This window comes from Cupressus sempervirens, chromosome 11 (genome assembly GCF_028749045.1).
Source record: "Cupressus sempervirens isolate cs-2001-9-10 chromosome 11, ASM2874904v1, whole genome shotgun sequence".
NCBI classification, from domain to species: domain Eukaryota; kingdom Viridiplantae; phylum Streptophyta; class Pinopsida; order Cupressales; family Cupressaceae; genus Cupressus; species Cupressus sempervirens.
This window is the reverse complement of record NC_143128.1, coordinates 235605439-235619219: the sequence shown is the minus strand read 5'-3', so window position 1 is coordinate 235619219 and position 13781 is coordinate 235605439. Positions and strand designations below refer to the sequence as shown.

The following is a 13781-nucleotide window of genomic DNA, read 5'->3' as shown; positions in this document are numbered from 1 at the left end:
TCTCCGATGAGAACACACTGCACAATATGATGTTGAAATAAGACTCACAACCTCCTATATATACCTAATTATTCTTAGGTTGAATGGACACAACCCTGCATAACACCTAGGCCGACCTACCTGCCTAGATAATAATATGATAATGATGACTTAATTAAGGATTAAGATAGCCACAAGTTGACTATTCATAAACTTGTATACACCAATATTAAGGGTGTAGCAGGCACTGCAGGCACTTAAGACATTAATTACAAACAGCAGTAGAAGAGTATCATCAATTGATTATAAGAATTTCATCACCATAACCGAGGGGATGTGAATTCAAGGAGGCCAGCAGAGATTAGTGTTGGTGGTTTAGATTAGTCAAGCAGTGACTAACGTCCAATGCCAATAAACAACGGCGACTTGTATATGAGATAAGGATTAACGTTCCTTAATCATATCAAGCATATCTAATCAGTAACTAGAATCAACACAGGCAGCGATTATGAGTATTGAATAGAGTTGTGTCAAGTATAATTGAGTTCTTAAAAAGGCACTATGATAGCGATTTAGAGAAGGAACAGCATCCAATAAGATAACCAATTGTTTAAGTAAAAAAATGATTATGAAGAGATTGATTATTAAAGTCAAGAGATGACTATTCGATGAAGTGATACACCAAGTGTGACCTCTAATGTAATAAGATGTAAGAGGGAGACCAAAGGAAGAATCAGATCATAATAAGATGTGAGGGAGACCAAAGGAAGAATCAGATCAGTGGGGGTGCTTATCGATTTCGAAGATAATTGATGTTCATCAAGAGGAAACAAGTTATATTATTGACAAGCAGCAATGACGTAATATCGCTTACAGAATTTTGTATCTATATCTTCATAGCATAAAGAAAGAAAACTAGTATATATAAATTATATATCAGAAGTATATGACTAAATTAAATAATTGAAAGATCAGAGGTACATATTTGTACAATCTATAATAAAAATCTAAAGATCTAATATATCTGAGCCATAAGACTTTCATTATTATTTTAATAATAAAGAAAGAAGGCTGAAACAACTCAAGGAATGGTGCTCTAAAGTTTAAAGGGATAGTTGTCAAGATAGGGTGGGGATCAGTGACCCTCTAATCCTTGAGGGCAAAGATTCAAAGGTTTAGATCTGTAAACTTTGTAGAAATCTATCATGTGGTCTCTTAGTGTCTTGGATTGTACTCAGACCATATTTTTTCTTAAACAAGTAATAGCAGATCAATCTTCGCAACAAGAAATGTAGATGGCATGTGAAATTAAGTTGCTTAATATATCTAATATAAATAGATGATGGACTCCATTTATATTATAGAATAATATATTTATAAAATCAGTGCATTTTTCTTATCAATTCAACTTAGGCTATAAGAATTGAGATTAATAATTGAACTTAAATTGCCAAGAGACATCACAAAAATATGGGCTGGAAATATCTACCAAGAGAAACTAATGAAATTTATTAAAGTAAAGCATTTCCAAGTCTGAAGCTGGCTGTGTACATTTGATATCTTCACTCTGATATTCTTATTGTTTTGAAATGATCCCTTGTTTCTTTTTCTTCTAAGTGGACTCAAAAATATATTCAGCATTCTAGAGTACTACAGTTGAAATTTATGGCTTTCAGGCATTTGACATTTTAATGCACGTTCACTTGCAGATGCCCAAAATGGATGGTTATGAGGCAACGAAGGTCATTCGGATAGCAGAAGAAGGAACTGGTCACCACATACCTATAGTTGCATTGACTGCTCACGCTATGTCTTCAGATGAAGCAAAATGCTTAGAGGTGGGTATGGATGCATATCTTACAAAACCAATTGATTCCAAACTGATGGCATCCACTATTGTAAATCTCACCAAGAGAAAGAAATGATATCATTCTTCACTAACATGAAACCAACAAGTATGCAGAGCTGTCGTCTATTGCCGAAGGACAATGACCTTGCAGACATGCCCATGTATCTTGCCATCAAACCTCAGCTAAAATTGTTAATTTAAAAGGAAACTAACATTTAACAAAGGTAGATTTTGTCGTTTGTGTCACTTTTCACTGTTTCTAATCGATGTGCTCTCTGCTCTGGACAGTCACCTATGCTGTTTGTTGTACCAATTTTTTGAAATAAAAATAAAAAGGTAGAGTAATTTCATTTGCAGGTGTATTTAATATCTTTTGAAGTCAGCTTTCTTTGAACTTTTCTGTAAAACAAATGCCAAAAGAAACATTCTTATGAAGATTACCTCAAGAGTACATGGTATTCTTAGACTTCGGATCACGTCTGGTTGAGTATTAAAGAGGAAAAAATCTATGATGTGGATGGAGAACTATTAGATCTCTGCCACCTCATGTCAACCCTAAATTTACTAATGCAAACTTCACTTAAGATCCTCCACAAATAAGACTTCAATGTTCAGAAGTACATGTAATATCACTATTTTTGTCTGGATTTCGAATTTATTAGAAAAAAAAAAGGGAAAGGGATTTGGTACTAACAATTCAGAGAACTAAAATGCATGTATTTTCTATCATGAAGCTATTCTTAGAATAAATATTACAACATTATAATATGACAATATTAGTTGGTTGTGAGGGGGTTAGTCAGCTGCGATTGGTTAGTCAGTTCCGAACAGTCTTGTAACTATTCACTGTATATAATGCAATGTCTCCTCAAAAATCATTTGCCGCAATTGTGCCCTGCTGTTTTACATGCATTCACAATATGATATGCATGTTGCAACTTGCCAATGTGTAAATCATGATAAGAGAAACCATCAAGGGATTAAAACACTACTGATATAACACTACAGATATAGGCAAGGCGTTATTAATTATATAAAGATTTCAAGCATCTAGTTATATTTGATCTAATGAACAAATTGAGGTCAATTGTACATTTGGGTATAGATTTTGTTATATAACTGTAATATGTAATTGAATTGCCCAAAGTTTCCTTGAATGGCGCAAACACAGACCAAAATATAGGTTAAAGTGGATTTCACTTCTTGTGGTTTATCAATTGTAAATCAAAAAGAATTCACAAATAAAAGGTTCCAACATGTGAGGCTATTAATATTTTAAATAGATATTGAAGTATAGAATCAACTAGATGGATTCATGAATACCTTGTAGAAGAGATCAAGGCTTGACAACTTAGATAGGGGTTCCATCATAAATCTTAATATCTTCAATGATCAAGTTGTACTTAAGGAAGATTAGATGTTTTAAGTGAAAGATTGGTATGGTCTAATGACAATAAAATTATTTTAGATTTATATTTAGAGATTCTACATAGTAAATAAAATAGTGATATTTAATAATGGAGCCAAACCAACTCTTTTCCACTAAAATAGAAAATTCAACATGTTATATGATAAATATTTTCCAAATATAAAGAAAATGAGCACTTGAAATCTTATTTAATGGAGCCAAATCAAGGGTCTTCCACTAAAGTAAAACCAATGAATTATGTTTTAGATAATGCTTCTTTATCCCTTTTCTATGTTTATGATTAATCTCCGCAATTACTCTATATGTTATAAATTTAATACTTAATGTGATGTAAGTGATTGATTAGAGGATAATTTGATACAATATAGCTTGTGGATATGAAAGAGAAATATTTTAAACAAATAGTGCAATTAAACTAGACATTGTACAAGAATAGTTCCTAAGTAAGTCATGTATTAACAACAAGGCTATCTTTTCAATTCGAATTACCTAAGAAGAAGTAACTTTATTTTGTATTTATAGAATCTCCAAATCTGTTTATAAAATATTTAATATATTTCATAGTGTAACCCAAATAATTTTATATTTTTACTTTTATCATGTCAAGAATTAATCAATAGTATTCATCCTAAACTTTCAATCATATTTTCTTGAATGAAATCTATAATTACTAAAAGAAGTTTGGAAATATATGATCTATTTACAAATATCCTAACGTTTGATATAACTTTTAAGATAAATTTCAGCTTTATTAATTGGTAAATCATATAAATATGAGTACAAACATTTCAATGACAAAGGTTTATTGGTCTAACTCTATGCAATTCCTCCTTTCAAGAGATTTCCCACATATGTATCTTCATGTCAATGAGCTTATTGTATTTATTAAGAGGAAGATGGCTTCTAACATTTCTATCAAGATAAGGCAATGTAGTTGTTGGGTCAATGAGATTATTGTATTAAGCTTTTAGGTGTGTGATTCTCTCAACCAAGTCATGCAACTCTGGCTGACTTTTGATCTCCAGTTTGTAGAAGCGCAATAATAATCTTGAATTAAGGTGCAAGTTTTTTATTTAGCATCCCTCTTTCTAATAAAAAATTCAATTAATGTAGTAGTTTGGAAGTGTTGTTGAGTGTATATTATAATAAATTAGAAATGCAAAATGTCATTTTAAAACATGTTTGGTGATAGATAATAATATATATGTGGTTACTATTTATCATACATTTGTTGTAATATCTTGTTTTTTTTTTAATGGTTAAATGTGACTTTATCAGACAATAACACAATAGTCTTGAAGAATTTTGATCCATGGTATCCTTTAAAATCAACAAGATCATTTACAGGTAACTTTAACCCTCAAGATTAACAAGTCCTCTATGGGTACTTGGATCCAGTATTTGGACTATGAGGGCATCCCTTTTAGATGTTTGAAGTACTTCATGATAGGGAACATTGTGGCTAAATGCAGGGTATAAAGAGTTAAACATAAAAAGTCTTCCTAATGGTGGAAGGGAGCTTCTTCCCACTATTATACAATGGTTAAGAATTCCTCTAAAGGGAAAGCGAATATTTTAGAAGGTGATTCAAATCAAGTGTAGGCTCCTACTATTATTTTTACCCCTCAAATGACAATGGTTGTGGTTCCTTCTAGAGTGGAACAATAGGTGGAGAATACTCTTGGCCATATTGCAGAGATTTTTGACCTTACTCAGCATAAGGTTGTTGGACTTGAGTCTTCTAGCCCTTGCTAAAGTATTTATGAGAATTATGTCATTGGCACTGTTAAGGAAGGTGTCCTTACTAATGCCACGTGATTAAATTATACAAATAATACTGCTAAAACTATTAGGGTTTTCCCTAGTGTGGCTAATGTTTCTATCTAGATGTGGCATGACAAGGATATGTATATTGTTCATGTTTCACTTTCTCATATTACTGATGAAACTATTACTTATGTTAGTCCTTCCTTAGGAACTCATCTGCCCTATCAGGGAGGCAGTATTGTAATGGAAGCTATTTCATGGAAGGATGTTGTTTCAAGGTGGAAGAGGGTTGGATTATTATAAAAATAAAAATAATTGAAATCTTGTCAATCTTCTTTTGACATGACCCTTCATTCCCATAAGTGTAAGAAGACAAGAAAATCATAGTTGGGTGAGTTTTGGGCAGCAACTTGGAGTCTAGTGTATATTTTGTTTGAGTTGCTTCTTTTTTTTCTAGTCAGGAAAGTTTTTTGTCTTGTTCTCCTTGTATCTACTAGCTTTTGTATTTTTGCTATTGCTTCTCCTTTTGCTTCTTTTTCTAAGTCATGCTTGAATGCTTATTTTCTCTTAATCTTTGTATCAAGTTTCAAAGTCCCTTCAAAACCTTTTTTCTCTTAATCAAAAAATTTAACCCTTTAGATTATTTAAAATCAATGAGATCATTGATCAACATCCATAGGAAGAAGTAAGAATTTCACTTGTTGTAAATGGTTTAGTAAAGCAAACCAACATTTTAAAGAGAATCAAAATTGATAAAACATAAAAGAATGTTAGCATGCATGTTGGAACTTGCCAATGTGTAAACCATGAAAAGAGAAACCATCAAAGAGATTAAAACACCACCTATATGTGTGGGTACAAATGCAAGGCATTGTCAACTATATAAAGGCTTCAAGGAACTAGTTATACTCGATATAATGAAGAAACATAGGTCAAGTGTACATTTGGTATTGGTTTTGTTAATTATGACCATGTTATATGATATTGCATTGCCAAATATTTCCTTGAATAGTGTCTATATTGTATAAACAAAGACCAAAATATAGGATAAGGTGGATTTCATTTTTAGTGGTTCATAAATTTTAAATCAAAATGGTCCATAAGCAAAAGGTTTCAACATGTGAGAGTATTGATATTTTAAATAGTTATCGAAATATAGACTCAGTGGATTCATGAATCCCTTGTAGAGGAGATCAAGTCCTTTCAATTTAAGAGGGAGTTTCATCCTAAATCTAAATAAGTATGTTTTCAATGGTGAGGTTGTGTAGATGTTTTATAGGCATGGCCAATTCTTAAGTGAAATATTGGTATGCTCAAATAAAAATTAAAAATAATTATAGACTTTTGTTTAGTGATTCCACCTAGTAATTAAAAGTGTGATATTGAATAATGAAATCTTTTATCTTAGAATTGTTTTCCAAATATATAGAAACACTAGCACTCGAAAGGTTATTAGAACACTTTCTTCATAGAGCCATACCAAGTGTTTTCCACAAAAATAGAACATTCAAAATCTTACATGATAATTATTCTCCAAATATAAAGAAAATTAGCACTTAAAATTTTATTCAACACTATCTCTATCTATGTTGATGAGCTGGAGACCTTCCTTAGAGACTCCTCACTCCCTATTGGTGGTTGCTACTTGCATTAGGTCTTGATCTCCATTCTCTTGTTCTTTGATGATGTGATCCTTCTGGCCTCCTCTCCAGAGAGTCTTTAAAGGATCCTTGATGTCTTGGCCTCCTTTTGTGACCTTCATCAGCTCTCAGTGAACTTGGGAAAGACTCGAGTTATGGTCTTCAACTGCCTGAAGACCTCTCATCTGCACTTCTACTTCTAGGGTCATGAGATTGAGATCACCACATCATATGTGTACCTTGGGCTCAAGTTCTCAAGACATTGCTTCAGTTTGAGACCTGTCATCCAACCTAGAGTTAGTAAGGGTATGGCCTCCCTTTCTATGCTTGAGAGACAATGCTTCATACATCACTTCTAGGACACTTCATCTAGGTTGTCCTTTCTAGACTCATTGATTAGAGTGACAGTTCTCTATGGCTCAGAGGTTTGGAGGCCCTCTCTCCTTGATTCTAATTGGGATTACATCAAACGTGTCCAAATCCAATTTCTTCAACATATTGTAAGGAAACTTAGGTGCGGAAATAGCTTCCTGCACTAATCTCATCAGGAAAGTATGGTGCAAATCCTTTTTAAAATCTTCTACACTTACAGATTCAATATCATGTAAACAACATTATAGCAACCAACCATGCATACAGAAAATAGATAGAGAAAAAAAACACATAACACAAAGATTTGCCGGTGGGGAAAAACCTTTCGGTAAAACAACCCCACCCCTCCAGAACCTGCACAATGTATTATCTTCAACACAAGATTACAATACACTTGTAATGCAAGTTCAACATCAATGATAGAAAATTCCAGCAGCACCTCAGTACCTGCAAACTTTCATCTATCACTCTATTGCATTACAACATGCAATGAACATCTTAAGACCCAATAAAATACCCACAAAGAAATTGGGCATTTTTCATGGCTCAACCACCAAGAAACATGCACAATGCCACATGTACATCCCATACCAAGAAAAGGGTGTCTATCCCTTGAATAGGCAATGACATCTTGTCATAGAAACCGCAAAAAATAGCGGTCACAAGAGAAGTGTAAGAGAATCTGTCATACCAACCTATTTTTGGCATATTCTCTTACACACACCAACCACTCTTTCTTGGGCGCCCAAATAGGCCTCATGTCATAAGATGCTCTTACACCTGTCATAGCATATTCCTTAAATAGCTCTTACGCATCATAGGAATCCGTCATAACCATTTCAGCCATGATCTCCTTCACACACTTCAAGATGCCGACACATGTAAGTGATCAACATGCCAACTAGACATGTACACTCACATTACATATTATTTGCAAAAATATATTTTACAAAACAAATAATAATAAGAATAGGAATTATACAAGGTTGAGACACCTTATTCCTAACATTCTCCCACTTGTCGAACACCTTGTAAGAGCAACAGGAACATAACAGAAACTAATCACTATAGGCCGAAAGGCCCATAGACTCCGAACACCATCTGAACTTCTTAGTGCCCACTGGTTTCGTTAATGCATCTGCAACATTCTTCACAGTATCTACCTTCTCCAAATTTACCTTTCCATCTTCAACCATATCTCTCACAAAGTGAAACTGCACATCAATGTGCTTCGTTCTGGCATCGAAAGTTGGATTCTTTGCAAGGCAAATAGCACTCTGACTGTCACACCAAATAGTAATCTGTTCTGCATCAACACCAACATCAGAACACAATCTCTTAAGCCAAATGGCTTCCTTACAAGCATGAGTAGCAGCCATGTACTCAGCTTCTGTAGTGGACAAAGCAACCACAGGTTGTCGCTTACTCATCCAACTGATGGCACCACCAAACATAGTGAACACATAACCACTGGTGGATCTCCTACGATCAATATCACCTACCCAATCTGAATCCACAAACCCATGAATACAAACTGAATGCGGAGATCCAGAAGAGTTACCATGATAACATATGGAGTAATCTGATGTACCCCTCAAATATCTGAATACTCGCTTAACTGCATCCCAATGTATCCGTCCAGGATTAGCCATAAATCGACTCAGGACTCCCATTGCTTGGGCAATGTCTGGTCTAGTACAGACCATAGCATACATAAGACTGCCAACTGCACTAGCATAAAGTACTCTACTCATGTCCTCCACCTCGCTAGGAGATTTTGGACAATCATCTACAGATAGCTTTGTTCCCACAGAAATAGGAACACATAGTGGTCTACAATCTGCCATGCTGAACCTGTCCAACACAGACTTCACATACTTACTCTAACTCAACCAAAGTTTTCTGTTAGACCTGTCTCTACTGATTTCCATACCCAAGATATACCTCTCTGCCCCAAGATCTTTCATTTCAAACTGTGCTGACAACTGAGATTTAAAATCAAAAATCATACCCTTACCCTTCCCAAACAGCAACATATCATCAACATATAATGCAACAATAAGAAGGCGATCATTTTCAACTCTGAAATAAACACAATGATCTGATTTCGATCTTACAAATCCAATTGACAACACAAAGGCATCAAACTTAAGGTACCACATCCTAGGAGATTGCTTCAAACCATATAGAGATTTCTTCAATCTGCAAACAAAGGATTCTTTACCTTTAACAATGTAGTGCTCAGGCTGTGACATATAAATCTCTTCCTCCAAATCACCATGAAGGAAAGTTGTCTTCACATCCATCTATTCTATCTCTAAATCATATGATGCAGCAAGAGATAACAGAAATCTAATGGATGTCAACTTTGCAACAGGAGAGAATATTTCACCATAATCTATTCCTTCTACCTGTGAATACCCCTTTGCAACCAATCTAGCTTTGTACCTTTCAACACTGCCATCTGCACAGAATTTCTTCTTGAACACCCATTTATAGACAACAGGTTTTCTCCCTTTAGGCAAAGGTACAAGGTCCCATGTTTTGTTTTTCTCTAATGAAGCCATCGCATCATCCATAGCCTCAATCCAGGAACCTGCATCTTCCATGCCCAAAGCCTCTTTCACAGATCTAGGCTCATCAGTGTTAGTAATCAAAGCAAAAGCACAACTGGAATCTAACATAGAATAACCAAACCTTTCTAGTTGCTTTCTTTCTCTTGTGGATCTCCTCAAGGGCTGAGGTTGAGGTTGTTCTTCCTCTTCTTCTGAACTGTCAGAGCTACTAGAGCTCTCCTCATCATTAGACCCAACATGGTCTCTCTGTTCAGTCTTCTCAGGGGTAGGAGGCAACTGAACAACATATTTTTTCTTTTCTTTTTCATCTGGTTGTAGCATAATAGGAGAAGATGTTAGCTCTCGAAAAATAACATTTCTGCTATACAACACCTTACTAGTCACAAGATCCCAAAGCTTGTATCCTTTCACACCAGTACTGTACCCGATGAAAATACATTTAACAGCTTTGTTTTCCAACTTAGATCTTTTCTCCTTTGGAACATATGCATAAGCTTCACAACCAAAAACACGAAGATGTCTAATTGAAGGCTTCTTACCAGACCACACCTCCATGGGTCTCTTACCAACAAGAGCTGATGTAGGAGATCTGTTAACTAGATAGCAAGCAGTGGCCACAGCTTCGGCCCAAAACCTTTGTTCTAAACCAGCTCCACTAAGCATACTCCTAGCCTTCTCCATCAGTGTCATGTTCATTCTCTCTGCAACTCCATTTTGCTTCGGGGTATAAGGAGTTGTCTTATGCCTCTCGATACCTTGTTCTTTATAGAACTGTTCAAACTCTGTTGAGCAAAACTCACCACCATTGTCAGTTCTCACACACTTAATCTTCTTACTAGTCTGATTCTCTACAAGGGCTTTAAATTCCTTGAATCGACTAAAGATTTGTGTCTTACTTTTAAGGAAATAAATCCATGTCCTTCTACTGTAATCATCTATGAAAGATACAAAAAATACAGACTTGGAGATTGAAGGAACTTTTACAGGACCAAATACATCAGAATGAATAAGATCCAAAACATCAGAAGATTTGTGAGAACTAGAGTAAAATTGAACACGATTTTGTTTACCATATACACAATGTTCACAAAAGTCAAACTCGAGATTGCAATCATTTAACCCCTCAATGAGATTTTTATTTTTCAGGGTTCTGAGACCCTTCTCACCAATGTGGCCAAGTCTCATATGCCACAACATTGTCTTTTCTGCAGGAAGCTTTCCTTCCAAAGTGTTTGCATTGCCATCGGAACCTATAACCACAGCATTCTTCACTGCTCGTTCAGATGGTGAGGATGAAGAACTGTTACATAGAGGAATACATGCATCTAGCTGAAACAAAGTACCTCTCCTAGTACCCTTAGCAAGCACCATCGATCCTCTAATCATCTTACATCCTTCTTTCGAAAAAACAACTTGCACACCTACATCGTTTAGCATACTTACAGATAATAGGTTTCGTGCTAGACCTGGAATGTGCATAACTCCATTGATTCCCTTTACTCGTCCATCAGGAAATTTGATAGTGACCCTTCCGCGTCCAACTATCTTCAGGTGAGAATCATCACCCAAGTACACCTTTCCACCATCGAACTCTTCATATCTTGAGAACCAGTTTCGATGAGAGGTCATGTGAAAAGATGCACCCGAGTCAACCAACCACACATCATCAGATGCATGGGCTGCCAAAGCTACGATGAATGCATCGCCATCTTCTTGAGATTTTTCAGAATCTGAGGCTTTCTTCTTCTTCTTAGGCTCTTTACAGTCTTTATGGAAGTGCCCAGTCTTTTCACAGTTCCAACATTTTGCCTTGGACTTATTGGAAGTCTTTGACTTCCCACGAGATTTGGATCCACCCTTATTGTCAGACTTATTGTCATTTTTCTTTCCTCTTTCCGTGGATCTCCCATCAATAGCAAGGGCTTCTTTTTCCGAAACGAAAGCCTTTCTCCGCATCTCTTCTGATAGCAGCGAAGACACCACATCATCCATTTTGAAAGTGACTAATGTGCTTCCGAGAGCCATCACAAGATGGTCCCATGAATCCAGTAAAGAACACAAAAGTGTGTAGCAACGATCCTCCTCCTCTAACTTGACACCAGCAGATGTCAACTGTGCAGCCAGCAGATTAAATGCATTTAAATGATCCGTTAAGGATCCACCTTCCTCCATTCGCAGAGAATACAACTTCTTCCTCAGGAACAACTTGTTCACCAGAGATTTGGCCTGATACATGGCCCCAAGTCTTTCCCACAAACTATATGCGGTTTTCTCATCTAGAACATTCAGAAGGACTGCATCAGTTAAACAGAGTCTTATGAGACCCTTAGCTTTACGATCTTTGATTTCCCAATCTGCTTGAGTTATAGTTGCTGGTCTTGTAGCAGTTGTAGTCGCTTCCCATAGATCACGATCTATCAACATGTCTTCCATCTTGAGTTTCCACAACTCAAAATTAGTGCCATTAAATTTCTCCACCTCCATTCTTCCATATGATGAACTCGCCATCTCAATCTGCAAATAAGATTCAGGATGCTCTGCACAAGACTCCCACTCAACTTGAGATTAGCTCAAAAAACCCTACCCAACAACTAGGATCAAAAGTTGATCAAGCTCTGATACCACTTGTAAGGAAACTCAGGTGCGAAAATAGCTTCCTACACTAATCTCATCAGAAAAGTATGGCACAAATCCTTTTTAAAATCTTCTACACTTACAGATTCAATATCATGTAAACAACATTATAGCAACCAACCATGCATACAGAAAATAGATAGAGAAAAAAAAACACATAACACAAAGATTTTCCGGTGGGGAAAAACCTTTCGGTAAAACAACCCCACCCCTACAGAACCTGCACAATGTATTATCTTCAACACAAGATTACAATACACTTGCAATGCAAGTTCAACATCAATGATAGAAAATTCCAGCAGCACCTCAGTACCTGCAAACTTTCATCTATCACTCTATTGCATTACAACATGCAATGAACATCTTAAGACCCAATAAAATATCCACAAAGAAATTGGGCATTTTTCATGGCTCAACCACCAAGAAACATGCACAATGCCACATGTACATCCCATACCAAGAAAAGGGCGTCTATCCCTTGAATAGGCAATGACATCTTGTCATAGAATCTGCCAAAAATAGCGGTCACAAGAGAAGTGTAAGAGAATCTGTCATACCAACCTATTTTTGGCATATTCTCTTACACACACCAACCACTCTTTCTTGGGCGCCCAAATAGGCCTCATGTCATAAGATGCTCTTACACCTGTCATAGCATATTCCTTAAATAGCTCTTACGTGTCATAGGAATCCGTCATAACCATTTCAGCCATGATCTCCTTCACACACTTCAAGATGTCGACACATGTAAGTGATCAACATGCCAACTAGACATGTACACTCACATTACATATTATTTGCAAAAATATATTTTACAAAACAAATAATAATAAGAATAGGAATTATACAAGGTTGAGACACCTTATTCCTAACACATATTATCATATGTCATTAGCTCACCCCCCACAGCATTTTTTTAGCCGAGTTTGGGGCCTATCCCTTTAGTCTGGCCATAATTTTTGACCTAATTTGATTTCTTCACCATCTTCATAGTTTTGTAGACTTTGCGGGTGACTAATATAGATAATCTTACTTGGCTTATTTCTCATCTATCACTATGGTGAATTTTGATCTAACCTCTCGGGCTCATTGTTGGTTCATGCAAGCTTCATCTTTGTTAAGCTTGATTGGGATTGATATTGACCACCTCCCTCCCTTCCAGTTTTCACTTGATGCTCTTGTCCACCTCCTCCCCACAACAAGAGTTGAACATGCATGTCAGACTTGACATCTATAGATAGTACATCACTATGACTTTGTGTAACCTTGCTTGTGGGTTACACTCGAAGATGGCCTTTTACGTCAAACACTTTTTGGTCATTAGTAATAGTATTATTGTGCCCCCTAGCTACTTGTCTCGGCATTGGTGTCATGCCTTATGCATCTCTCTAGGATCCTTTAGAGTTGGCTCCCACCAGCTTCGGATTTAGACTGATCACCACATAAATAAAAAGGATCTGACTTGTCATTTGTGTACTTTGGGTATGACCAAGATGAAGATTCATTTCATTTTTCACTAGCCTGCCTACTAGAAG

The 13781-nt window shown here is 36.0% G+C and overlaps 1 protein-coding gene across 2 annotated transcripts in view; it reads left to right on the top strand.

Annotated features, from left to right (window-relative positions):
• HK1 (histidine kinase 1) overlaps positions 1-2181 on the top strand; it is a 278995-nt gene extending 276814 nt beyond the window's left edge. For both annotated transcript variants that reach the window (XM_089809077.1, XM_089809076.1), the window contains exon 13: positions 1689-2181. In XM_089809077.1, coding sequence (XP_089665203.1) covers positions 1689-1904 — 216 coding nt within the window. In that variant the 3' untranslated portion in view covers positions 1905-2181. The remainder of the gene's footprint in view (positions 1-1688) is intronic.
• The last annotated feature ends 11600 nt before the right edge of the window (positions 2182-13781 follow it).